This window comes from Orbicella franksi, chromosome 5 (genome assembly GCF_964199315.1).
Source record: "Orbicella franksi chromosome 5, jaOrbFran1.1, whole genome shotgun sequence".
In the NCBI taxonomy this organism is placed as follows: Eukaryota; Metazoa; Cnidaria; class Anthozoa; order Scleractinia; family Merulinidae; genus Orbicella; species Orbicella franksi.
The window spans coordinates 3632838-3660253 of record NC_138149.1 but is presented as its reverse complement, the minus strand read 5'-3'; the positions used below and the strand labels follow the sequence as shown (position 1 = coordinate 3660253).

At 38.5% G+C, this 27416-nt stretch overlaps 3 protein-coding genes across 3 annotated transcripts in view; 1 reads left to right on the top strand and 2 right to left on the bottom strand.

Annotated features, from left to right (window-relative positions):
- The window catches only part of LOC145486221 (histamine H2 receptor-like), a 126128-nt gene that overhangs the window by 83108 nt on the left and 15604 nt on the right, over positions 1-27416 (bottom strand). The window lies entirely within an intron of this gene.
- On the bottom strand, positions 648-6715 carry LOC145487704 (uncharacterized). The gene is made up of 2 exons (XM_081466525.1): positions 5744-6715; positions 648-1606 (listed from the first exon to the last, which is right to left on the bottom strand). The coding sequence occupies exons 1-2, from the start codon at positions 6096-6098 to the stop codon at positions 1320-1322; spliced, it is 642 nt and encodes a 213-aa protein (XP_081322651.1). The 5' UTR covers positions 6099-6715; the 3' UTR covers positions 648-1319.
- On the top strand, positions 12698-25422 carry LOC145487012 (sperm-associated antigen 16 protein-like). Its single transcript, XM_081465718.1, has 20 exons — positions 12698-12747; positions 13268-13314; positions 14047-14077; positions 15225-15292; positions 15786-15821; positions 16144-16229; positions 16309-16377; positions 16647-16715; positions 17290-17397; positions 17681-17741; positions 18046-18102; positions 18699-18759; positions 18983-19080; positions 20030-20163; positions 21017-21094; positions 21606-21671; positions 22398-22583; positions 22924-23050; positions 23757-23822; positions 24833-25422. Exons 1-20 carry the CDS (start codon positions 12714-12716, stop codon positions 25133-25135), a joined length of 1785 nt encoding a protein of 594 aa, XP_081321844.1. The 5' UTR covers positions 12698-12713; the 3' UTR covers positions 25136-25422.

Sequence of the window (27416 nt, the reverse complement as noted above, 5' to 3'; positions counted from 1 at the left end):
GGAAACCGGTTTGCTGAATGAATCATTTGATTTTCTAATCAAAATGTCCGGAATTTGAGGCGAATGGAAAGGGCCCTAAATTTAACATGCTGCGGTTGTTTCTCGTTCTGCAACTGTTCCTTGAAGGGGTCCATTCCTTGCAATAAGATTGCTGAGGAAAGATTATACTGATTTTTGTCACTAGCAAAGGAACATGCATGCGGTTAAATTGTGTCGAAAGCCGTGCTGGAAAACGGCCACGAAAGTTTGTCTCAAATAAGAAAATGCCAGTAGTTCACGTCTTATTAGAATTTTACCACATCCAGAAAACTAATTTCCGTAGTAGACCCTTTAGTTCAACAAGCAACTATCTCTTGCTCTGTAGTTGCTGAAGTGCTGTTGCGTCTTTCGATATTTTACCTGGGACCCCTCCCTGGTGTACTTGTACCGAAGGGCTCCTCAAAGATAGATCATGGCGTCATGGTCTCGAATGATTTAAAAGAGATTTCATTTCGTTTATTGAACTCTCTGATAAGGTTTTATTGCTAACCACCGTTATGTTGAGGCTTGAAACTCAAACTAACCATCCTGTTATCAGACTATACATCTAACTACTTATTTGATTTTATTACTGAATTATTTTGTTCAAAACACAAACGGTTTCTCTGGTAGAAAATATTTTTATTCGCTCGTATATTTCAAGAAAATATATTCAATTAGCTAATCACGAAGTCTCTAACATCGCCAGTCCAACTAAATGTGTTTCTGCAATGCAATATCTTAAAACATGCAGAAGTCGTATGAAACAGACTCGAAAAGACTGCAACAGGGATTGCGACCGACTCGCACATCCTTCCCTTTTCGTTCTAGACCTGGAGCAGTACAGTGTATATACATTTCTTCAAAGCTGCATGGATCAAGAAGTTTTGTATGACTTGCATAAGCAACTCAAATGTTCTGGAGCTAAAGATATATCATTTACAAAGTTATATGGAGAAAGCAGTGTTGTATAAGCTCTCCAGTTTCGAAAAATACATAGAAACCCTAATGCTGGCTTATAAACCAAGAAATTCACGCAATGCTATGTGAAAGATTTTTTTGTAATCGTAGCAACCAATATAATTATTTTCCACGCTGTAACTAATATTGTTCGGAAATCCGCCATTCCTTCGCTCTGCTCAGTTGATTTTACGCCATTTAGAGAGTACCCAGACAAGGCGCTCTACGTAGCCCAAACTTGGGCTCAAAGGCTCAAAGGGAATTTCTTTGTCTTTGGGAAATCCCTCAGCTATCATGGAGAATTAAGTGGTAGTCATAGATGTACATGAATGAAACACCATTTATACTTGTGGTTTATCCTCGTCAGAGCTTGTGCTAAGTCTCTTGGCGATGGGAGCCTTCTTTTCCAATCGTTTTCCCTTGACACGTTTCCATTTCATTCGACGGTTTTGAAACCAGACTTTGACCTGTCGTTCCGTCAAGTCCAAACTCACAGCGATTTCGTATCTTCTGAGCCTTGTCAAGTAATTATTCCTCTGAAATTCGTTTTCCAGTTCCTGTATTTGATGTTTAGTGAAAGCTGTTCGTTCTTTTCTTTTCTTTCCGGTAGATTTTCCGGTTTTTGCAGCTGCAAAAGCAACAAGAATAACATAATGAAGGGGTAATCTGTTGTTCCTCGAAGCGCTAGACTGAGGCCCTGTAACTAGTGTAAAACTGCCAACATGCGACAAAAAAGCCTTCAAACAGCGACAAGGAGGTCCATTAAATGACGACGAACGACATGACTTGCGTTGGAATTCCTAAAGCGATACGAGGACCTTTGGAATTTGCGACACGAAAAAGTTTGAAATTCAGACGAAGGATATCTACAACCACCATAACAGGGCTTCCATACTAACACTGACATTTTTCTCATTTTGTTGCAGAAATAAAAGAAAATGATAATTAGATTAACTTTGTTACCGGTAGACTAGAAAACAAACCACAATCTGATGTCGAGATTTGAGAGCAATTTTCAACCGCACTCTGTCTAAGCGTCTTAGTGATTCCCTGAATTGGTTTTCGTTACCAGTTCAGTTTTACTTAGAAAACGAATTTTCTTCGTTTAGCTCATAATAGTCTAAAATTTTCGTGGGAAGAAAAAGCCTTCTAAATTTATCGGATTTAACAACTTTTAGAAACATCAAGCTGGGAAAAACATTTTCTTCAGGAAATCGCAGCGCAACCTTCGCGGATGTGGACTCCAACTTGACCCTGCCGAAACTTTTGTTCAATACTGAATCGGCAGATCCAAAAGCTGCTGTGACTAATAAATTTCCCGCATAAATCTCACAAAAGCTAATCGCTTTAGAGATTTTTACTCTAGCTGAGTTTAATGACTGTATATTTCATCTATGCAATCAGTATTTTTTCCCTTAATTCTACCATGTTTCCTCATGGACAGATTAAGGCGGCCCTGGAACATAATCGTGCAGGAGCTCCCAACTCCTTTAAGTGAGATTGCGTCAGGCTGGTTATTTAGCTGATATTTCAAATGAAAAATGCAAACGCCTTTGAAGAATTTCATGACGCTGGTATTGCGTGAAAATCTGACAAAGGAATAAGGTTGGGTTATGATAAAGGCGAAAATGTATAAGGGAATGCAGACAGGTTTAGTATGGCAACATGGAGACTAACGAGTGGGCTCGCCACCCTGCACAAGCGACCGTTCTGCTTCCAGTTGCCATTAAACTGCAACGAATCATATAAAATAACGTTCATCACCGTGCGGTGCTCCTGCTGGAAAGTTCCCAGGAGAACCCAGCCGAAGCATTGTGATCCATTTTGGAGGAATTTTGTTGTTGCATATTTTTTCTTTAGCTGACCTTCCCTTTTAGCTACATCTGTTTCGTTATACAATTGACAGGCTATGCAAAATAAAATTCTTAGCTATGCTCGAGCAGAAAACAGTGAACAGGCGAACAGAATAGTTGCTATGGGAAGAAACAATTGAAAATATACAAAGTGCACCAACGAAGGATTAACAAAGAGAATGCAACCTTTAGCCGTGTTTTTTTTTATTATTATTATTAGTAAGGGTTTGAGGTTGATGGTGGGGAAAGTACTTCAGTAAAAGTACGAGCCCATGATCAGGGTTTTTTCCTTTTTATTCCGCAGAAAGGAATCAGTTGTTTTTTATCCTTGTATATGAAATTTTGTGCAGCTATCACATGGCAGTGCTTGACCCTCCGGCGTCAGTCGTACTGCAAACGAAACACTCCCTTTTCGGTAAGTGAAACAAGGGTATTAGTTTAATGCGTTCATTTCATTAAACATCTAAAATGTCGGTTCTCGTTAGTAAAATTCTACATTTCTGTTTTGTTTTCAACAGTTTACGACAAATAGTACGCATGCATTGTTACATTTGGAGAACCTCTTAATAAAATTACCCACATTTCTGAATTAAGTTCAGTGAGACATTGTTTCAATGTAGGAGCTGTTTTTGTTCTTCGGCTGTGGCCGTTTACTTTCTCGTTATAACGGGAGTTTTTGCTTAATACTTTACAGTTAGTTAATAAAATTTTGAATAAAATCAAAGCTTGCTAACTGAACGTAGCAAAGTTAGTATATCAGTTGAGCTTGTCAAATGGCACTTGTGTTTTGATGATCTTGATCGATGAGCAGTTGTCATCATTAAGACTGAATTCTTATAAATCAGCTTTATGGTCTTCCACAACAGCGCCTTTGCAAACACCATGATCTTAATTGCCATTATACTTTAATAGCTTGTCTTTTAAAAGCCTTGAATAGCAAAATGTACAGAGAAATGACTACTGAAAGGTCGAGAAATGCTATGTTGTGCAGTTGTTAGATGTTGAGTCCCTTTTGTAAGAATGAACAGGCACGGATCATGAAAATGATTCCTTCGAAAATGACTAGATTAAAATGAAGCTAAGAAATTTATGAGAGCTTTTATCTCCTTGCATATGTTTGATGTCCGCAATTGCTGAAATAACTGTACAGAAACTGATTTGTCCGCCATCTTTCTTTCAAGCAGAGCTCAGACGAAGAGAATTAACAGGGTGGCCAAGATTATAATTGGCAACAGGACAGTTTTCAGGCATCCCAACCGAAGTTTTGTTGTAATGCATTTCCAGTTTGGAATTTCCTCTCTGTGTTGGCTGGTAAACAGCTCAAGTACGTCTAGATTCTTACAACCCAGCTTGTCAATATTTTAAGACTACAAAAGACCGCTCGAGACCACAAGTATGCAATCACCTTGTTTGCTGTTATCGCAAGCTTTTATGTGTTGTGCGGTTTAGACACGAGACCTAGAGGATGTAAGTTAATCAGCTTCAAGTGTTAAACCTCGTTTCTCGAGAGCTAATCCATGCAAGTGTTGCGCAAATTTTATCGCCAGTATTGCCCTAAATAGACTTTCAGTTACCACCTTTTCACATGGCACGATTTACCAACGACATCAATCTCTGTCACTGTGGAGTTAAGATCACACTAGGGGGCTAAGAGAGGACTTTAATTCCCAGAAATATCTGAAGTCCAAATGGAAATGACATTTTTCATTTAAATTACGTGAGTAATTTCAATTCTTACGAATGTTTAACCTTCGAGTTCCAAATAATTAGATAAGCCCAGATTGTAAGCAACTATTGCACTGCAATCTTTTGATTACCTAGATTATGGAACTGAAATATATTTTGTTTTCTATTCCACTCAGCTGACCTCTCTAGCTTTGAAACTACACAGAAATGCTTGTTAAAGCGCAGCACAACTATATATCATGTTTATCAGTACTGGACAAACAATTCAGCACTGAAGTGTGTATATGGTGGTTAACAAAGAATATATATTCCAAAGAGCTGGGAAAAAAAGATATGAACGTTCATAGTATTCACTTATCATAATTGATCTGCAAGACTATTCAGCTATGTGCTCCATTTTTGAGCGAATTATTCTATTGAAAGACCCGAGATTTTTGCACTAAGCAACCACGTAGGTCATTGTGAATCTATGTTGATCTTCCTCCCAAGCTTATCTTTCCCGAATAACAGCATAAACCTGGAACTTGGTTATAACAAGTCTGAAGACAGATTCCAAGATCAATAAGTGATATCTTACATTACCGACACTAAATAATTTCAAATTAGTTGACGAAGAAGCACTTGACATTTATAAATGCAAGCAGATCAAGGAGATACTAGCCTAAAATGAGGATGTTCTCTAACGAGGTCACTGTCTCCTTGGATATATGCCTGTACAGCGTCCCAACCGTTATATCTCGCCAGCAATTTGTATAACTACATGGTGAAAGCAATTTTAAAATTCCGTTATGTGCTTTCATTTGGCTATTCCTCGGATGCTTCCTATTTGTAGTCCTGGCTTATCTGCCCCGGTCTAGATTTTAAAGTAAACTTTCCTGAGCACTGCAACTCATGTCTTCAATCGTCTGTAAATTCTCTGGTCATTGCCTTTGTTTGCTGATATTTACTGGTACTAGAGTTTCTAAGCAAGATCTCGAGGCTTAAATTCTGAACACTGACAAAGGTATGGCGAGTCTAACCACAGATGTGTGATATAGTACCGTGTCTTGTCTGTAGTATTGCATTGTTAGTCATTTCTCCGCAGTACTAGCGAGCTAATAAACGCCGCACAAACTCATCTGAGGTGCGTGGTAGTCTACGTAATAAATACTTCAAGTGTAGTAATAGCACTTAAGGAGGTGTGATCTTTAATAAACATCAATAAAAGCATTAGATAGTCTCATTACCTTGTTCACAACTCGGCAGTAATTGCGCTGCGCTTTCCATGACTTGACGTGGGTGCTCTGGATGATCTAGCGCTCCAGACTGTTGAGGAAGATGATGGAGAACTGGCACTTCGTCTCTGGGACTCATCTCCATGAACCTTGGATCTCCATAGTGCGTTAACGGCTGAGGGATATGGCTGTAAGAAGGTGAGTTACTCGGTGGATAGCTAGGAGTACACGGATAAGCGTTGTAGGAGTAACGAGAAGGGGGGCTATAAACATAGGGAGGGTGAGACAGCGGCGGTGGACTGCTGTGTGATTCTTGTGGAGTAACAGGGTGCGGAGGCCGGCTGTAGTTAAAACTTCGCGGGTACATGATATCCGAAGGTCGAGTTTGCGTTTCCTGACCGTTCGCAGCGCACACTAAACGAGCACGGTTTGCAACGACCGTGCTAAGAGGTACATTTATCGCGCAGTCGCTACTTTGGCTGAAAGCGATACCCAGCCGCCACTTTTGAAAGTGTAATCGATACAAGTTATTGTCTGTCGGTGCAGCAGTCCTAAAACTTTATCCTTCAGCATTCCTTTGCAAAGGATATTTCTGGAGAGCGCGGCCTTTCGTCGATTAGCTCCGAGGGAAGCGATTAATTTCAACGGAGATATTTTTATGCGCAAAGGAGATGAATTCTGTCAGGTTAATATGGTCGGCTTGTCGAGAGCTCTTCAGCGACAATCAAAACAAACATTGGGTATAATCTGATAATGTCTCTTTCCTGGTCCTATCCTTTCATGTGCCGCGTTCTCTTCAGCTGTTTAACGCATTAGCGTTGCACAACTCATCTCCCGTCCAGCTTTCGCATCGCTAAATCGTTCATTTGCCTGGTGCTAATGCGTCTTTTATTCTCACATGTTGGTTTTCTTCATCAGAAGTAAACGAATGGCAGCGAAATGTTGTTATGTGGTTCGCGCATGTGTAAACAGCTACAAAGTAAACGTGTGACTGTTTTGCAAGCCGTGGGACGTGTTTTTCAAGAGGCGGCATCTGAACAACATACCATGACACGTGATTCAACCAAACGTCACTTGCATCTGAAAAAAAATCTGTCGTGAAAGTGTCTTTTAACAGAATAAATGTATGACATTGACTAGATTTTTTTCGACGATCTCTTAAAAGTTCAAATAGATCAAACATGTCATGACACCGGATTTATTGTCCAATTACGTGCCGTCCAGTGTAATAGGCAATCTTATTTTAGAAGGTGTAGTTACTATAAAGTAGCGCCTTGTCGTGAAAGTTATGAAAAGAGCCGGTGATGGCTTCCACCTGAACACTAAAAATCCTTTTCCCGATCATGTTTCTAATTTACGCACGATCAGTCATAAAACTTTCGAGTGACCATTCCTAGATTTTCAATTTGAAGCTTTACTTGAATTTCTGTAAGTACTTTTACGAGCGATTGCTGGTTAACAATCCGCTTCTAAGTGTTGCTTCCTTTATAAAATGGCCTTGTTGATAGAGGGTCGCATAAACAAGGCATCCGTTGTGTGCACTTAACATAACGGAAGGAATGGCTAATATAACTTATCTGCCTTATCAAACTACATGGAAAGCTCATAAATAACGCACTGAATTTCGGCATTCAAGACCACCCTTCAGAAAACCAGAATTAATTTCTGGGCGGAAGCCTTGTAAAATTTTGACAGACCTCTTATCTAATTACTTTTCAACTTTTTTCGGTTTTAATTAAAAGTGAATGGCATGTGTTAAAGTTCTTTATCATCACCAGATTGTATTTCATCAGCCCTTCATAAAATGATAGCAATCTCAAGCCCCAGTTTCAACAAGCGGCACTGCAAGTTCGTGAAGACCGCTTCACGCCGCCTTCTCTATCCGACGCAATTAAGAATTTCTCACGATTTTAATGTCTTCCTTATGTGAAGAAAACTTCGATGCGTTTGAAAAGCCACACAGACTAAAGAATTCTTTTAGACACCTGTTCTACGCGAATTAAACGATTTGAACACGTAAACTGTGTGTTAGGAAAACTCCAGGGCAAGAGAAGTCGAGTGAATACAAATATTTTTTTAAGGACTTCACAGCTCACACATTTTGTTTACAAACAAAACTAATAGAGCAAAGTTTCAAAAAAATTGAAGAAAGAAAATCATTAACTCAAATAGAGTTTCGATTTCCTTGCGCAATTATAACCGCATATTTCTTAGGCTTTAAAAATGCAAAAAATAACAAATGACTAGTGAAAATAAAACAGATTGAGTTTTCAGTCTGTTAACAAAAACTGGAGATAAGATAGCAATTAACAGCGTTTTTTTCTGGCAGCCAGGAAAGAAACAGAAGATGAATGTTCGTGATAACTGCAGCGAGATGAGAGTTTATCAATAATCATTGTACGTAAACAAATAACGCACTATAGAAGAGAAATGTCAAGAGCAATGGATCAACTCTCTTGAGGGTATTGCCTGTTCATTTGACCAGCGTGTGTGGCATGCGAGAAAGGAAAAACACGCAAATTACACTGAATGTGGTTCCTTTTTCGACGCAAATCTTGTGGCATTCAAAATGACGTGCATAGTGGCATAGCGGTTGGCGTGCGTTGGCGAATGGGAGCATACAACCTTTCGTCCCGTATTCTGTTTAGAGATTACAGATATATATATATAACTACATAAGGTACACTTTATTCGCAGTTGGGCGACTTATCTGTAAGCAACAAGTTTAGATTGAATCGGTCAAGATATATTAAGTGTTTCAATGATGCATGCCCAATTCAAATACTTGAAATTCAGGTTTTGAAATGTCTCAAATGAAAGGCCTTTCGGATGTAGTCTGCGTTACTTGTCAAGTCATGTTTTGGAGTTTTACAACATAGACTGCCTACGTAAGCATTCTAGCCGATCTTGTTCGAATTTTACTTTACTTTGAATTAAATATAGACAGAGTAATTTTCTCGCAGAGGTAATAGGAATTATTTGAAGGCATTAACTTTGATACATTAAGGAACCACAATTTGACCCCTAGCTACGTTCGTAATCCTTCATGCTTAATCCTGGCTTTAAAATCTCTCTTGTGTCTTCCTTGCATGTAGCACTGTTGACATTAGCCAGCTAAGGCTGACTGAATTATAGTAAATGAATTGCTCGTATTAAATATGGCGCCGGGTTTTTAATCATCGAATAATCATCATTTAGGACTACAAGAAAATAATGTTTATTGCAGCCATTACATTGCAATGGGCACCACAACTGGTCAAATAAACGAGTCACTGCCAAAGTTGCATGTAGTTTCAAACCAAAGCGACTAAACCTCTGAAATAGTCTGCAATCGGCTGATGTCTTGAGATAGAACTTAACTATGATCGGTTTTCATTTGAGCAAATGCACTTTTTAAAACAGAGTAGCTTATAACTAAAAGCCAGTACAATCTGAGTTTGTTTCAACCTTGAGAGTTGAAATGGTGTGGCTGTTAAAGTTCTTTACACAACTTTCAATGTTTTAAATAAGTCCTACGAATGACTGGCTTAGGTACAGATCTTCAGCGTTTTAACTTTTCCCTGTGTCTCCTGTATTTCAGGGTGTCTGAAGCGTTTGGTGCACGATGGCTGGCCGGGCGATTTGTTAAGATGGAGGGGAAGACGTTTGTGTAACTTCCCTGCAATCGCAATTTTACTGCTCGGCGAAGTCAGAAGTTGGCCAAGGAAAAGACCGGAAAAAGCTCTTAAAGGAAAGCAAACTCCTCCTGCATTTACTGATTAGAAGGCTTGAAAATCATTTGGTGATAGGAAGGAGACTTGAATATTGCACTTAAAAAAAGCAATGAGTTGCCTGTTTTGTTAACTCCGTCGATATCCTCAGAGCCCATGGTAAACGTAATTACATCTAAATTTTTGTGCAAGGGTGCTCTCCAGACTGATCATGTGCTGCAGCACCACACCAATCACGAAGCTTCCGGTAATACCAAGGAGGAAGACTTAATGTATTCCTTCATTTTGTTGTCAACGATGATCTTGTTTTTCAGTCCTAACTAGCTTTAGGGAAAGAACATATTTGACTATTCGTGCTGTTGCAGTCAGCCTGGAGCATCTTCTGTCTTTATGAGTACTTTGTGCTATCTACAAAAACATGCTTACTTTGCAGCGCTGATGTCAATGCTCCTATCAGTGGTTTTTTGCAGATCCACATTCATTCATGTAACACAATAATTTTATCATACTGAAAGCAGCTAATGACAACTTGTTACACAGTTTGTTTTGAAAGCAAAGTCCTCAACTTAACAACCCGTAGTTACCAATGAAATTGGTTGATTATAGTACTTATGTTCTTATTTTCCCTGTACATGGCATGCATGGCAAAAGAGTAGGGAACGTAGTTCTCGATGTGGTGGTCTATCTCTCATCTGACGGTTAAATGCACGGAGATATTAGCTGCATAAGCTACTCTGAAATCCGAGGGTAAATAAAGTAATGTAATGCATGCAAGTGCATGTACAAGTGTCCATCTCCTTCTGTTGGAACTGGCCATGGGTTTCTAGGTTTTTTTCTCTTTTAGTATTTTACTGAGTTGTAACTGACTGAGGATTTATCAGGAACTGTACTGCTACGGGAATAAAAACTCAGTTGAAAGAAGCTCTTGACAGATCGAGTTTATTTACAAATAACTCATTCAAACGCGATTGTTTTCCATCACTCCTGTATCGCTTGACGAGTTATTAAATACTTCTTGAAAAATAAGTGGTTTGTCCACTGATTTCAACCTCATTATGTGAATAATAATGAAGAAAATGAAGCCAATCAAACGAACCAGCCTTCATACAGACACATTCAGTAACTGTGAGCTCACTGGGTTCGCTCGCTGCGCTTGTCGCGAGAAGATTGATCTCGCAAGCCAGAGAGTGTTCAAAATCAACTGGGTTAGCCTAGCTTTCGTATAGTGCAAGCAACTCGCGAAATAAACATGGAAACCAAGGCGAGTTTTTCAAACGAGGATATTAGACTCAGTTCGAGGTGTCAGTCTCAGACACCCTATATAAATATCGCTGAACTCAAAGCGCGGCCATATTTGGCCAAACTCATGACTCAACGCAATTACCCATGAATGAAAATTCTAGTTGCTGATTCTATACCCAAGCTTTCTGATCTAAAATTCTATCACATGCAATCACTGGATCAGGTCTAACTACATGCAAACTTGGGGAGCTACATGCGACACAATTCCTTTCATCAGTAGAACGAGAATAGAACGAAGTCTTTATTCGCTTACGTTTTATTTCATGTTAAATCCAATATTTTGCAGAGACCACAAACCCTGCAAACTCCTTATTTCTTCTCCTCCACTCTTCCTAAATGTTTTATAAGGCTTTTGGTGATTTAATAAAAGATATTAAAACTATTTTTTAGGGCTTGAAGCCAGGCAGGCTTGTCCAAAGCTTGGGGAATGTTCAAAATTGCTATCGGAAGCCGATGGCAGTCTGGGCGAGGTAAACTCCGCGCCGACACGAACATCTGATATGATCTAAGCAATGCCGACTACAGGGGCGAGGTAGAAACGCGGTATGGATTGATGGCTTCGTAGAAGCCGAGGGCTGGTAACTAAAGGAAACGAACCCAGAAAAAAACCTAACTAAATAGAAATTAAATCTCATGCGACATTTTATAGCTTGTTCAACTTCGCCGAGCTCGCAGGTGAGAAAGTAGTCGTTAGCTGGTTAATCGATTTGTAATAGCAGCTTTTTAAATTTAGCCGCACCATGAGAATATCGCTGATATCTGTGATCTGTTTTAGTCATTAGCGGGCGATATAAAAATGGTTCTTATAATTCTACTACGAGAAGAACACAACAAGGAGCTGGTGATACCCCAAAAGTAAACCTGGGATCTTATGGTGTGTGATATTCGTTAGCCTTGTGGATTAGTTGTTCGCTCTTGGTTTGCGTGACTTGTTAGGCGCCCACTCAAGAAGGCGTTTAGTGAGTCACGCAATTGTCTGACTGGAGTGGTGGGATGTTACATTTGATCGTGACAGCCGTTTCAATAGTGACGACAATTAAGTCATTTGAAAATACTTACTGGTCTGTCCTATAAAAATTCTCAAAATTCATGGCATTTTAATTCTGCCATCGAAAGGACCTAGAACTGAGCTCGCTGGTTAAGACCCGCAGTTTCTACTAAAATCAAGAAGTTGTTAAAGAAGGGGTGTGGGGTCTGATCAAACTGAGAGTTTTGTGTTTGAACATATGACACGTTTTCAACTTCACTTGTAAAATCTCTACACAATATTAAGATTATTTACTTTCCTCTATATACAAGCAGTTAATATTTATCGATTGATATCCAACACCAAAGTTAGGAATGTCAGCTAGATGCTTAGCTTTTTAAACTGTTCGTTTCACACTCTGTGATGACTGATCGGTGCTTCGTTTTCCAGCTAAACAAGGCACACTCGACTGAATTAAAAACAAAAAAATGTACGAGTAAAGACTACGCATCAATATTAATCCTAATCTTGTAAAAATTCTTCACTTGAGAGTGTCGAGTCAGTCGAGTGAGTCGAGTGTGAATCTTCGTCAGCCATTTAGTAATTTTTTAAAATGGTTGACCTAGCAGCCCGACTGCATGCATCTTGCACTTATGATCTGCCCCAGGGAGGAGGGGATCTGGCTTCTTTTTCACAGGAAATTCTTGAATTGTCTACTAAAACATTGTAAAATATGGAAGCAACTCTAAAAGCTGCTCTTTCTCAGAATTGATAGAAAACTAAAAATTGTTCAGAATACAAAAAAATTGCTCGAAATATAAGAAGTTGCCAAAAAGTTGCCGCGCAACTTGTGGAAAGCCCTAACTCTTGCTATAAGGACACACTGAGAACGATATATTTAGTACTTTCCTGCCAAAAGAGAGGAGACCGCTGATCGATAGACTCTTCGGTGAGTAACTAGCCCGTGTTGCCCGTCGTCCCTAGCAACGCACCAGAGGGAAACATGGCGGACGAGGAGGGAGCTTACTACTTGGAACGTATCCTTTTTGCGCATTTTACACTCTTCTTGCAGCTTGCTCCTTTTTTAGAACTGAAGATTACGTTAGAAGATGACTTTAAGATGTATTTTTGCCTCATTCTCCCGGAGAAAAACTCATTTAAAGGTGGAAATTTAAGTTACATAAACGCGGGAATTGAGCTAAATTTTAAATTAATATGTTAGCAGACGTGAATTCAGGATTTTCAGCTGGTCTGCACTGATATTACAAGTGTTCTTGTGAATGGGAGGTTACACGCAATCGTCACAAGTGAAAGGAGGAGGGAAAATACGACAATGTGTTTTCGGTATCTAACTTTACATCAATTTTGTTTTCAAAATCCTTCTTTGCAGAGCTACATGTACTGTAAGCAAGAATAATTTTCTCTCTAAATAACAAAATAGGCAAACTAGTTTAACCATGTAACTTATTGGAGTGTCTTTTTTCATTCTTTCATGTAATTGTCTGAGTTAACTTGTACTGTGCATGTTCTTTGTGTTCTTTAACTTCTGCTCAACAGAAGTGACTGTTGCTGAAGACAGTGATGATGAGTTTGCCTATGAAGAGGTAAGATATTATTAGAGTACTTGAGGTATACACGTATTAAGCTTACATGTAAACGTTGGAACTGGTTGCTAGATATTTAGCTGATGTTTTTGCCAGATTAAACCTTCCCTCTTCATGCAATACTTGCATGATAGCTTTTGATAGTGAATTCCAGAACTGTTTTGGTCTCATTCCCTGTAGCGTTTGCAATTTTTGTACATGTGTAAGGTGAACTTAAACATCTCTTCAGATGACAGCTGTCATTACTACATGTATGGTTTCTTGCCATTTTTACAGTTACAGATTATCCTTATGGCTTGTTTTTGTTATTATTAAATACATGTATGATTGCTTGTCTTAGCTATTGCGTCCTGAAGTGGTAAATTGCTTTTGATTGGTATACATGTACCTTGGAATATCCGTGAGTCACTTGTATTTTCTTGGTATACACAAGTGAGTGCTTAATTACCAAGAAAATATAAGTGTCAAGCAGGATATTCCAACTGTAGTATAAGTATACCATAAGAAAGTGTTGCATGCAGACCATTTTATACAATTACCATTGAAAATACAGCGGGCAACACAAACAATGCAGTGTACAATAGGAAGGTTGGCTGTAATACACTCAAGTGTACAATGGCTTTCCTGTATTCTGATTGGCTGTATTTTCTATGACATGGTTTAAAGGAAATGATATATTTTTGCTGCTTATCATACATGTATTGTTATGTCACATGTGTTTTACTCTTTCAGGTTCCATTGGAAGATGAGTACTCTGTTACAGGTACAGTAGCTACTACATGTACAGCTGTAAGCTCTTTTTGTCTCAGGGTTACATGCATATGTATAGCTTTTTCATGACATGTTTTAGTATGGCTTGTTATAGTGTATTTTCATTTTTGTACGAGTTCTTTTAATAATTTACTTGTACTGCTCTTTTTTAAAGGAGAGTCAAAACTACAAATGACAAATGCTAATAACTTTCAAAAATGCACTCTAACATCAACTTAAAGATTCACATGAATAATACTAAAAGCTTATTCTAATGCTAACTCTGAAAGACAACAGGTATTCCATAGACAGAGATCAAGAAAAAGGGTAAAAAAAAGTCCAGGAAGCAAAGTTGTAGGAAAGAAATCAACACATTGCAAAAATTACATGTACATAGATAGTTAAAAATAATCTTTAAAAAAAATCAACTGAAGTAAGAAAAATTTAATTTTTTAAATTGTCATGCTAAAGTATACAATGTACATATTACATGTACAGTGAAACTTGTTTTAAGTGGACCCCATATTTAGCAGATACCCTCTATTAAGTGGTTAACGGCTTGAGTCCCTAAATTTTCTCCCCACATTTACAATAAAATATACCTTCGTTCAGCAACACCTCTATTAAGTGGATCTGGACACCAATATTAAGCCATTTTGTTGCACAAAACCTGCAATAAGCGGACACTTCAGGGGCTTTTTCTTTTAAAAGCTCAGCTCAGACTCCTTTATATCATTGTTCATTAATGTCGTTTTAAAGCTTAGCAGATTGCTCATTCCAGATTGATGCATTGACTGACTGGACATTGTGCTATAAGCAGTCTTTGATCTTACACTGTGTTACATTGTGTTACAAAAGGGTTAATAATCAACTATTATTGTACAATATATCACAACCTGTTTAGAGCTGACACCCAGTTTATTACAGGTTTCACTGTAGTTAGAGCAGTTTTCAATGGACTGTTGAGTCTTATCAGACAACGTTTTAGTATGGTTTGAGATTGGCTGAGTAGTCTTCTGTAATTAGTAAATAAATTATTGGTTTTGTTTTGGTTTTGTGACACTCAATTGAAAACCACTCTGTAATTGAAAATGGCAAGTAAATTAAAGCTTTGTGGGTCTACGTGAAGATTTATAATTGATTTGATTAAATCTGGACAGATGGAGATGAAGACTTAGACACGGCTTTCACAACAGTACAGGAGAAGACTAACAATGAGTTGTTGGCGGTATGAAACATAGAACATTTATTAATTACTACTTTTAATTATTAGATGCTGACAAGGTATATTTTGGGTATAAGACCCCTTGCTCAATACTGGATTTTCATCAAATTAATGAAATTACACAAAATTTAATGTATACCGGACCAGAAACAATCTGAAAGTAATTTATTTCCTGTTGTAACATGCCTCCTACTTAAAGAAAGTTGCAGAATTGCAGGATTAAAGAGAGATGAGATGACACATGAACTGATCTCACACTTTTTTCTCTTTTTTTGCATTACTTAATTTTTCCTCTCATTGTTAGTGAGTAAAGGTACATGTGGACAGGTATTTATATTCAAATCAGTTGATTGTGTGTACTGTACATGCACACCTGTAGTGTGTTTGTGCTAGGACGTGACTTGTATGTATGTACACGTGCATGTACTTATACTTGTACAGGTACACATTACAGCACTAGATCCTCCTTAACAGTAATTTTGTATGATTTTTGTAGCAAAAGACTGAGCCGACCAAGCCATCAGTGACTACTGTAAGTATTATTAATGATCTGAACTATTTTCCGGTAATTAATGATCTGTCTTCAAAACATGTCGACTGCATTTAGGGCTATGTGTAGCTACATGTTTATGGGCTACATGTAGTTCTTAAGTAAATACTTAAAGTTGTTAAGACCGAAAAAAGGAAAGTTTGAACTAATTGTTCTTTGCAGGCCTGAGATTGCCATAAAACAACTGACAGAAATTTTAATTGATTTTTTTTCCTGCAAAATTGATTACTCACAGTAAGATAATTCGATATTAAAATTATGATTAATTGTGACCTGACAATTTGCTTTCATGACCTTCACCCAGAGACCAGAGATTGTGGAAGACTTTGTGAGAAACTTTCTTGTTAAAATGGGGATGACGAGAACACTTGATTGTTTTCAGACTGAGTGGTAAGTTTGAGTGAACAGAACTGCTTTATTTGAACTCATTTCTAGATAGTCTGATTTTGATCGTAAATTATATTTTCAGGTATGAGTTGCTGCAAAAAGGGATGCTTAATGAAGAAGACGTCCGAGTTGTACCAGACATTTATGTGAAGTATGCTTAGCAGTTCAACGCCAAACGTTATGCGTCGATTACCCCTTTTTTTGTGGCAGATGTGTAATATACTGTACATGTATGTTAAATTTTAATTAAAGCAATTACAAATTTGTAAAAGGTGTAGTATACATGTACAGAGCTGTTGTTAACAAGGAATATGTTATTATTTTTTGAATCTTGCAAGAAGATAGGAGAAAGTTTAAAGATCTTTTGCTGCCATGAAAAGTGTACTTTGAATTTTAAAGAAGTTTTGCATTTTTGTATAGAAACCAGCACCTGGATGATCTGGTGACACATCTACGTCAAGAAGTGAAAAAGTTCCGAGAGGCTGCTGAGTAAGTTACAGATCTACATGTACTGTACGCACATTTGTATAATATGGAGTTTGTCATCAATTTCCACAAACTGTAGTATTCCACAGGCAGCTAGTTTAATGGATTTCACATTAGACTCTGGATTTAGCTGTTTGGATTTGAGCCATGGGTGGGGCCATTTTATTGTGTCCTTGTATAAAGCATCTTACCCTTTTTGTTATCACGCTGCAATGTTATAATTATTGCTTAACTGCAGTTAATAAGTACCTTTAGTATGGATCTACTAGTGTTCTATCACAAATTCCATGCTCTGATTGGCTATTCTACTCACTATCTACTCTGTTGTAGATAGTCGGTAGCTTAGCTGTGTGCATTTGTTATTCAAATGGAGGCCGCTTCTTCGCGTTTTCGTGTCTGTGGAGAGGATTCAGATAAAGTGTTGAATGACTTATAGATTTATGCTAAAAACAATTAGATTAACCGCTCTCAATTTCTATGCTTGATAGTTGACTTGAGATGTGCCCTCATCAGCTATCACATGATAGAAATCTCCAGCTCATTATCTAATTGTTAAATATAATTTTGTCCTCCACAGAAAGGCAAAACAGACCTTTGTCCGGTTGAAGAAGGAAAGAGATTTTCACAGAATGCATCACAAGAGAGTTGTCCAAGAAAAGAACAGGCTCATTACTGATATCAAAAGGTATCTCATTTGTTAACTTGTCAATAGGCAGGGACAATATTAGCCAGGGTTTCGTCCACTTCTATAAAACCACAGCTTGCCCGCTTGGGAAGGTTTTGCATAATTTACATGTACTTGTACTTCTATTGGCTGTATAATTAGCAGTTTCGATGAAACTGTGTTGAAAGGACACCCAGAGGACACTTGCTACTGTCCTCTCAGAACAGCTACAACAACAGCAAAAAAAACTTACAAATAGACACATCATGTACATGTACTATGTACTTTCTTGTTTGTATTCTAGACTTAAGAAGCACTATTCTTCTTATGAACCCACCCTGCAGACCCTAAAACACAAATACGAGGTAAGCCATAGTGAACATAATGTTATAAAATGTGTGTAGTGTATACATGACTTTGAGCATTATTGGTTTCTGGTTCTGGAAAAGTACGCCAAGGCTCAACATTATTAGGAGGCAATTTAATTGATTAACTGATAAGAATTACTGGACAGGTATTGAAGTAATATTTTGATATTAATTTAAAAATTTCATGATTGTGTACAGTCATGAACTTTTAGCAGCACTTTTATTGTGAGGAATTACTGTGTTTATCCTTGTTTACACTGAATTTGTTATTGATTTTAAGCATCGATGATATTTCTTACAGGTGGCTATGAAGGAGAAGATGCTCACAAAATTGGAAAGAGATAGAGCTGTTGGACAGGTAAGCTTTGTAATTGTAAATTCCAAGGAACTGTTCCAGCCAAAACAATACATATGTTTGTACATGTAGACCTGTAGACCCCTTTCAGCTGGCCATTTCTCTTAGGGTCTAACCATCTAATGTTTATTCCTGCAAATGTGAATTAAAAAAATGGTGGCTCATGTATGTACTTCTCGCTTGTGTTTAATTGTAGTCTCATCTTACATGTAGTCTTTTCTCGTGTTAAAACCCTCTCCCTGTCTCTCTTCCTGATTTTTGAGAATAAAACAGACTGTCAGTGGCTTAGTTTGTGTGCAGGTGTAGGTTCTGTGAAACATAGTTAGACTTCAGGTGTGTATCATAGTAATATATACTTTCCACAATAAATGTAGAGTTAGCTTATTTGAATTAATCTCCATGTCGAGGTTGCAGTATAAGGATCTGATAACAATTGTTGCTGGTTTCCAACAAAATTCAGTTGTTTATAAATCAAATGCATAGTTTTTTAAACTTTGTATACTGTAGTACAGTTATGCACTAGTACAAGATGAGTACTGTTATATGTATGTATGTTTGCAATGTTCCTGTGTGATTGGAACTTTGTTTCAAATTGTCAGATGACAGGCCTTCAGACGACTCTCCATCAAGTGGGAGGGAGTCAGGCAGTGCTCACACAAGGTTTGTGTCAAGTAGGCGGCTTAATTAACTGTAGAATGAACATACATGTTAACTAAAGTATCATCTTATTTGTTTGAAGGCCTTTTGTTTTCCTTTGTACTTTCAATTTGTTTTGCACTGTCTATCATAGGTTCTTGTAAAATTAATGTTCACTAACTCTTTTGTTTGCATTCACTCTGCTAATTAATAATATTAATTCATTATCAATTATTTCCCAATGAAGGTGGTGAGACCCAGAAAAAGGTGTCTCATTACCGCCCCACAGCTGCTCAGAATAATGAGACTGGACCCCAACAGAAGCTCCAAAGCCAACACCCAAAGGTGAACTGAAAACGAAGTAATAAGGAGGCAAAAACAGAAACATTCATTGTTTCCAGTCAGTGTGATGGCTTGGATATCAGTCTCACAAAATATGCACGTAACTATGCGTTAATTAATGTACAATGTACATGTCATCATATTGAAGTCAATGTGAAAGGCCCGTTTTCATTTCCAGTTAATACTCTTTCACATCCTGGTTTATGTAACAGGATGATGTATTCAGGGATGTAGCTATGCAAACACTAAGCCGCCTCATTACATGTAGCAAGCTCCGCTGGTTGTCTAGCCTGGGCAACTTTAAAGTTTATTCAAGTCGTTGTTTTTGTGTGAAATTTCAGCCAGAATTAAAACAAATGGTAAGTAATGATAACGAAATATGCAGCCGGAACTAAAGAGTTAGACCGTGTGTGAACCTTGAAAACACATGACATTCATTTAGATTGTCGTTGTTTGAAAAGGTCGTTAACTCCCTTTCACAAAGTAACAAAAGAAGCGAACAATAACCAAATTCATACATACTAATGCGTTTACTTTAACGCGCTACAACGCGAAGTCAAAACGCGGTCTAACGCAGCAAAACGCGCGCGCGTTGATCCACTCGCGTTCTTAACGCGAATTTTGGTTCGCTTAGTTCTGAGCGGTACTGTACATGCTTGTATTATGCATCCTACTGTATACCCTAAATGGAGTGCAAATCGACTTCAGTTTAAGCTTCCCACCCTCCTTTCCCCAAGATTTGTTTCTTCAACAGTTTTTGATCGCCATTTACAGGTGCATTTAATATCTGGTTGGGGAACTTCCAGTCAAATGAGAGTTAATGTCTTGTCCAAGAACACGTCCGACGGTCCGACTGTATATATTTATTGGAAGTTATTGTAACTTGCAAGAACAGTGTAATATATCAAATTATGTTTTATTTGTTAGCTAATTGTCTATCATTGTACTGTAGGACTCAGAGTTTCCTGGTGACAGTCGAGTGAATCCCCAACTCGCTCACCACAGAGGTCCGTCAGCACACTTGACACGCGCAGGAGGATTCAGGTTGACGCACACGATCAGTGCTCACAATCTGCCAGTTAGTGGGTGAGAAAAATGTCCTCAGATCAGTTCTTATCATAAAGTACATTATCAAAAATCACATAACAGTGTAGGGAGATTTTGGTTTGATGCATACTTCTCATCTCTAAGTAGAGAGGTTAAATAAACACTCTTCAATGTTGAGCAGTGTACATGCCTCTTGCTAACCGAGTTTGAGGTCCGTATTGCAAGTTTACGGACCGAGTTTTTTCCCCTTCGATTTATGGTCGGGTTCGAGAACGATTTGTATTCGCGTGGAACGGCTTCAAATTTCTGACGCACCTCGAAAGAAAACGAGTCAATTGAAATCGTTTTTAAGTCGTTAGCACGCTTTAATACACAATTTAGAGTAAAAGAAAGTTTTAAACTTTTACTTGCTATAAAAGTTAAGAACACTTGGCGATAAATCACAATACAGTTTGGCAACAAAACCAACTTTAAATTTAAACGGGCCGTACAGGAGAATACGACTCGCTAAATTGACCAATCACAGCGCGCGTAATAACTGAGAGATATAATAAAGATACTTCTCCTGTGTTATGAATCGTTATTTTTCAAACTCATTGATGATTCAGCAAGTTTAATGAAATGAAATCATGACCGTGACGGTGTTTGGAAATCTGATCTGAATTAACACAGATGTATTTCACAATTTTCTCCTTAGTTTTAAAAACTCAAGACGGTGTGTGACCACATTTCCAAGCACCGAGAAGAGAGTTGAAGATACTCCGGTGCGTGTCGTATTTTCGACTCTCTTCTCGGTGTTTGGAAATGCGGTCGAACGCTGTCTTTCGTGTTCGTTTGATATATTACTCATTGTTTTACATAAACTTGTTTGCGTTTTTCTGTTCACCAACAGACTAGCTTTGCATCCAAGAAAACAGGTCCTGGCCACAGTTAGCGATGACTGGAGCTGGAAGATGTGGGCTGTACCAAGGTAATCATCATGAAAAGTCGACTACAACCGAACAATGTTGATAAAGTCCAAAGCACTATTTGGACACAAACTATTCGTGCCGGAGTGAAAATTTAATCGCAGTGTAATATCAATGTCTGCTGTTTTCTTCCTTTGTCTAAACCCATCGTTTCCAAATTCTAATTTCAATTAGAACAACAACAACAACAATTTATTTTTACCCTAAAACTTTTTTTTTATCTGTTATATTTGACAAAAAAGGAAACAGTACATTTGTAGCTGAAGAGCCACTTTTACATGATAACTTACAGTTATCTTTTCAGTGATAGCATACATCACTCATGCTTTAACGGTAGTCGTAGACTGCGAGCTGTCCCAGATTTTCTTTAAGAAGGTCACGCTCACTGCTTGGTAATTTTAAGTCGTCTCGGCTCAGGCGTTGAAGAAAACGGGATTGCCCACGATCAAACATAACTCACCTGGTCTTGATACAAGAACTGTGCTTATTCACATCTAATGCTTTGTTTTTCAGTGGTGACATCATTATGACAGGTGAAGGCCACAAGGATTGGTTATCAGACTGCGATTTCCATCCAGGGTATGACAACAAAGTATTTAATTTATAATTTAACCCAAGAGCGTCGTATACTACGGAAGGTTTTGTTAGAATTCTCCTTTTCACGTGTGCGGCCGTGTTAAGTAGATGGAATCCAGATTTTTCGAAACACCCAGGGAAAAGAAAATTTATTCGAAAAATCGAAGGGAGACGACTTTTAGTTTGAGTTACCGGGAGGTTCGAAGCAATCGAGGGTTGTAAATATCAATCCACTATAACTCTGAAATTTCATTGTATCTGAAGCCCCTTCAACACTACGCCGAAGGAATTTGAAAACGGAGGCTTCACTCTGAAAACGCATCATATGTTTTCCGTCCACACTACACCAGAGGAATTTACAAACGCGACAATCGCCGGTCACTTTGGATCAGTGTGTTGCAGGACAACTCGGTCAAGAAAATCACCTGATTATCGTGACGCCATCGTTTTCAAAAAACTCCGTTTTCAAAATGTTTTCCGTCCACAGAAAAACGAAGAGCCGACGTTTTCAAATTCTTGCGGTTTGAAGAGCGTTTTCGTGACGGATTAGTATGGCCGGTAGGCCTAACCGCAGAAATAAAACTGCGATTTCAAACTTGGCTTAGTATGAACGTGGCCTGAATTTTCATGAACATGGTTACGCATGCTTCCCAATGTGCTATCTTGTAAAGTTCGTGAACCTGAACGTTGATAACTCATGACAAGTCATTCATCACATGTACTTCACAGGGGCGCTCGTCTGGCCACATCATCCGGAGACGGGACAGTGAAGATCTGGGATTTCTCCAAAGCGGAGTGTGTTCTGACCTTCACTGACCACACCCATGCCGTGTGGGGCTGCTCGTGGCACTCGTGTGGGGACTTCCTTGCTTCCTGTTCCATGGATAATACTTCCAAAGTCTGGGATGTCAACAGGTACTTACATGTACATACATTTGATGAGTATTATCATTCTTCAGGTGGCGTGATAATAGTTCTCTCGCCGTCGACCAACTCCTCGTGATATTCAATTCAGTTTTGGAACATTTTCTTCAGTGTTGCAACAATCATGGGTTTGAATGCCATTGAAGCATGTTATGCTTATGCTGCAGACACCGGGATAAGCTCCGGCCTGATGGGCCACTTGGCTCGTATGCAGACTTTACCTATTACCCTAAATTACGGTGCCGCTGAGAGATTTGTGTAGATTTTGATAACAATAAGCTTACGGTTCTAAAGAAACCAATGATAAAAATTTGATTAATTTTTCTTACAGCGAGCGCTGCCGACACACTCTACGCGGTCACGCGGACTCTGTGAACAGTATCGTGTTTCTTCCGTATTCAAACACGCTCTTGACGTGCTCAGCGGATAAGACGCTTTCTCTGTGGGACGCGCGAACGGTAAGCAAACTGTTTCAGTCTTCGTGCATATATTTATGTCATACCCGCTGTTTATTCTGGAAAATGTGAACGGCGCAATTCTTCTTCTGCCGTTTTTACTTTGCAACCGTTGCGTGACAAACGATATAACGACTACGAAGGCGACCAGGAGATAGAGATTTATTTCTTTACTTTTTTTTGTAGTTTCATCCCCATTTTTTTGCCCTCTTCCAAAAATGCTCTTTCACCCTTACGTTTGGTAGGAGTTTTTTTTTTTTTACACGGTTACAGAATTCCAAGATAGCAAGGATTAGATTGAGTTACATCAATTATAATGTTTTTGATTATCCTTCTGAGAATACCAAAAGTGATCAACATTCAGTTTTCTCCTCACCATATCTATGTACTATTGTTAAAATATGTGCCGAGAAGAAACCATTAACCTTGGACTTCATATTAATATTCCAAATAGAGTTTCACCTCAGCTTATCTGTGCCCAGACACGATATTTGCCTTTTTTGATGCATTTGAAGAGGTAGAGACCAACTTTGTTTGAAGTTGCAACGTTTCTCGCTGAAGACGAGAAACAACAAAGAAAGTATACACTAGTGTAAAGCGGTTAGCTGCATGCGATGCACTCCAACACTTCATGTTACGGCACAGCTATACGCTTTCCGTTAAACTCAGTTACGGAAGTTACATGGTGAATGGATTTGATTGGTTTCAGGGATTGTGTGCTCAAACGTTCTACGGTCACATGCATTCCTGTAACCACGTGGTGTTTAACCTGAAGGTAAGTTAGGCGGCGGAGTTTGTAACCTGTTCTAGGCATTCGGTTAGTAGTGGGAAGTCCGCGCGAAGAACGAGTGGAACTGGGAAGAAGGCGAGGGGCTTGGCGCGAGAAAGAGTGCTTCCTTCCCCAGATTCTTTTGTTCTCGCACTCGCCTTGTTTCCCTTTGTCTCGCCGCCAGAAACCGAGGGCCTGGAAGAGGCTACGGAGGTTGCTTTTAGCTTAGACAACGAGTAAGACAGACCACTGCAACGAGTTTACATCCACGTGAGTTCCCTCCAAAAGAATGGAAGTCAAGAAAACTATTCTGAGAAAAGAAAAGAGTTTGTGCAATATTTCGTCGAAAATGTGAAAGTGAGCGCATTTCCGAATTGTCAAATTTGGTTGACCTATATGTAATCACGTTTTTAACAACGGGCGATTAAAGAAAAACTGTTTTCATAAACGACAAGAGTACGTGTAGTTAAAAATTAGTTTCACTGCAATATTTCGAAAATAAATGTGAATCTTGGAACATTTTCAAATCACTAAATTTGGTTGGGTTATCCTTTTGAATCAAGCAATCTAGCGGTGATGCAACATTATATGTGCGGCAGAAGGATAAAGTTATTCCGTGTATTCTAATTGAAACCATGTGAACACTTTCTCAATGGACGTCAACATCCATGCCATATGTACTGAACTTTACCTTGGTACTATTTTTTTTTTTTTTTGGTCTGTATTGTGATCTACCGTTCTCATTTGCAGTTTCTCGTTGCAATCGTAGAGGATAACGTGCTTGACCATGCAAAAGGACGCTGCATGAAAGCATTGCCCTCTTAAATGTTGCTTTCGAACATTAATTTACACGTACCAAGCCGAATGGTTAGGGCGCCGGACTTGAAATCCGGAGATCGCGGGGTTCAAGTCCCGCTCTAACCACTAAGCTGGAGTTGTTTCCTTCTAGAATAGTAAGTACCTTATTATAGCTTCAATAAACCCTTACCTTTTTTGCGTTTGCGTCTTTCTGACAGGGTGATACAGTAGCTTCGTGTGACGCATATGGAGTGGTAAAAATGTGGGACGTGCGTACTGTAGCCTGCATGGCCACACTAGATCTCGGGCCCCACCCGGCCAATCGCCTGGACTTTGACCCCAGCGGCACAGTCCTGGGGGTCGCAAGCAATGATGGGACCGTTAAGATGATCGAGGTGGCGACAGGCCAGGCTACTGAGCTAACTGCCCACGAGGACGCAGTGCAGAGTGTGCTGTTTGATCGTATTGGCGAGTTTTTGGTCAGCGGTGGATCGGATGGCACCGTTCGAATTTGGTCTTAGTAGGTTCGAACGAATCGAGGTGCAAGAGTTTGAAAGTGTTTTTAGAAATTATGTCTTAAACACTTTGCACGAGAGAAGGCCGATGAATATTTGTAAACAATCTTTTGTTGTTGTTTGTGAATAGTTGGAATTGCCGCCATGTACAAAGTATTGTTAAAACACCGTATTTACCGTGTTTGTAAAAGCTGTATGTGTCCAATTTGGCTGATACCATCACGTTAGCGGCATTTTGCTTCTGTGTTGTACGGACCTATCACTAGTTACTAATAAATATATTTACCATTCGATGCATTTTTTCTTTCCTTTTCATTGGCCGAGAGCCAACCACATGACCTGCAAATAACTGCCCACAAATAATGGTCTACTCATGCGTAGTACCGTCTAAATGTGTTTTGCTGAAAATAATATTCTGCTCATGCGTAACTGTAACCATGATCTCTGGTGAAAAATAGCAGATTGCTCCCTGAGCTGTCAGAGAGTGATTTTAATAAGAAATTAATTAGTGTTCGAGTGATAAAACAATTATTGAACTAGGTTATCGCAAAATATCGTTATTCGTCAGTCAATAATTGATCCCCTCTCCTCTGACATATCACGATATTTTGCTCAATCTCGTCTAATTGTGTTGTGGGCCACTACTGTCGAGAAAGTATAATTGTCTTTTTATCTGAAGAGAAAGAAAAAAAAAAAAAAAAAAAAAAAAGCAGAAACACGCAAAGCTTGTTTTTATTATTTATTTTGGTAACCTTGGTGTATTTTTGTTTCTTACTTTACAGCAACACCACAATTTGTACAACACTTTAGTTTTGTAAGTTACAAACATAGGAAGAAAGAGAAGGTGCAAACAATAAAGAAAGTGATTAAGAAGGAATCCGCTGGAAGTTCGAGTAAACAAATGGACAAAAACGTTGTACCGAGATTATTTACATCGTCTCGCAAACTTCTGTGCGACTGTGGTGATGCGGTGTTCGTTAAATCAAAGATTTAGTGGGAATGTATAAAATAAAAAAAAATAGTCGGAAATAATAACGATTACGCAATGATTAACAATTGGATAATTAAGTGAGATATGTGTCAAAGTGACCTCATGGAAAATTCTCTCAACGGAACAGTTTTCACGGGCCACCTGTAATTTTTTCCAGGCGAGTAGAATAAAGAACCTGCTTTTAGTTGGTTATATTTATTTACTTAACTGTAATATAACAGACAGCATTTGACAAGTTCAAAGTTTGCTAATATTAGCCTTATCACTTTAGGTCCGTAAATGGTTCAACTTTCGAAGGTTAACTATTTTGTACAAAAGTTTAAGAGATGCTCCACAAACTGTGTAAAGGACATGTTAAGAAAACGTTTGGTACGTCCATACGAGTATCTTAAACATGTGCCAAATTTCAAGTCTCATGGCCGCCGCTGAAGGCCCTGTGGCCGAATTTTCAAGTTTTGCAAATTTTGAAGAAAAGAAAAGGAAATCGAACCTTTTGATGTCATTTCCTAAAATAGTTAACCAAATAGGTTCTTTTTGGTCAAATAAGAAAAAATTCGTTATTTCGCTTCTGTCGGCCGGTTCTCGATATTTTCGGATTTACGCTCTTAAAATTATTCTGGTACGTACAAGGTTTTTGTCCACTTAAAAGCTGGAGTTGCTCGATTTCCTATCGGATTTCGTCTCAAAATTCATGGATAGATTTCCAGCTCATGACCAACGCATTGATATCAAATCACACTGCTATTTAAAAGGCCTCTGCCATTTTGGCAAAGGGAAATCTAGTCAGTTATTCTTTTTGTTGTTTAAAAGAGCTCTGTCTTGCTATTTACAGTTTTTTTTTCCAAAGTACAAAATCACTTCCAGAATAAAGAAAACAATGAGAGAATATGTTTCTTTTCTAAGATAGAAAAACACCAAAAAGTACTCAGTTTTTGAGACTGAGTAATGATAATGTATTTACAGCTAAGAGGCTCCATTCACCAAAGTGGTTTTCAGGAGTACCCTGAAACACACTTAACATTAAGTGGTATTAAATGATAAGCAAGTTAATTACAGCCATGCATAAATTTTAAAAAACTTCAAAAATATGAAAGGGTAAAAAGATCTACATTTTTTTCGAAGAAAAAAATATGTATATTAAGCTGAGCTTAAATCTAAGCTAAACAGTGAAAGTTCACTCAACTGAAAAACAACAACAACAACAACAACAACAACAAAACACGAAAGGCTGAGCTGAGCCCCGTTAATACGGTCATCAACGGTCCACGAAAATTTGGCCCTATTAACAGGGTAGGA

Coding starts and splice junctions, on each gene's coding strand:
- LOC145487704 (XM_081466525.1), bottom strand. CDS start 6,098: ATGTACCCGCGAAGTTTTAACTACAGCCGGCCTCCGCACCCTGTTACT. Junction 1,607..5,743: donor ACTGCCGAGTTGTGAACAAG/GTAATGAGACTA, acceptor TTGCTTTTGCAG/CTGCAAAAACCGGAAAATCT.
- LOC145487012 (XM_081465718.1), top strand. CDS start 12,714: ATGGCGGACGAGGAGGGAGCTTACTACTTGGAAC. Junction 17,398..17,680: donor CTCATTACTGATATCAAAAG/GTATCTCATTTG, acceptor TTTGTATTCTAG/ACTTAAGAAGCACTATTCTT. Junction 22,584..22,923: donor AAAGTCTGGGATGTCAACAG/GTACTTACATGT, acceptor TTTTTCTTACAG/CGAGCGCTGCCGACACACTC.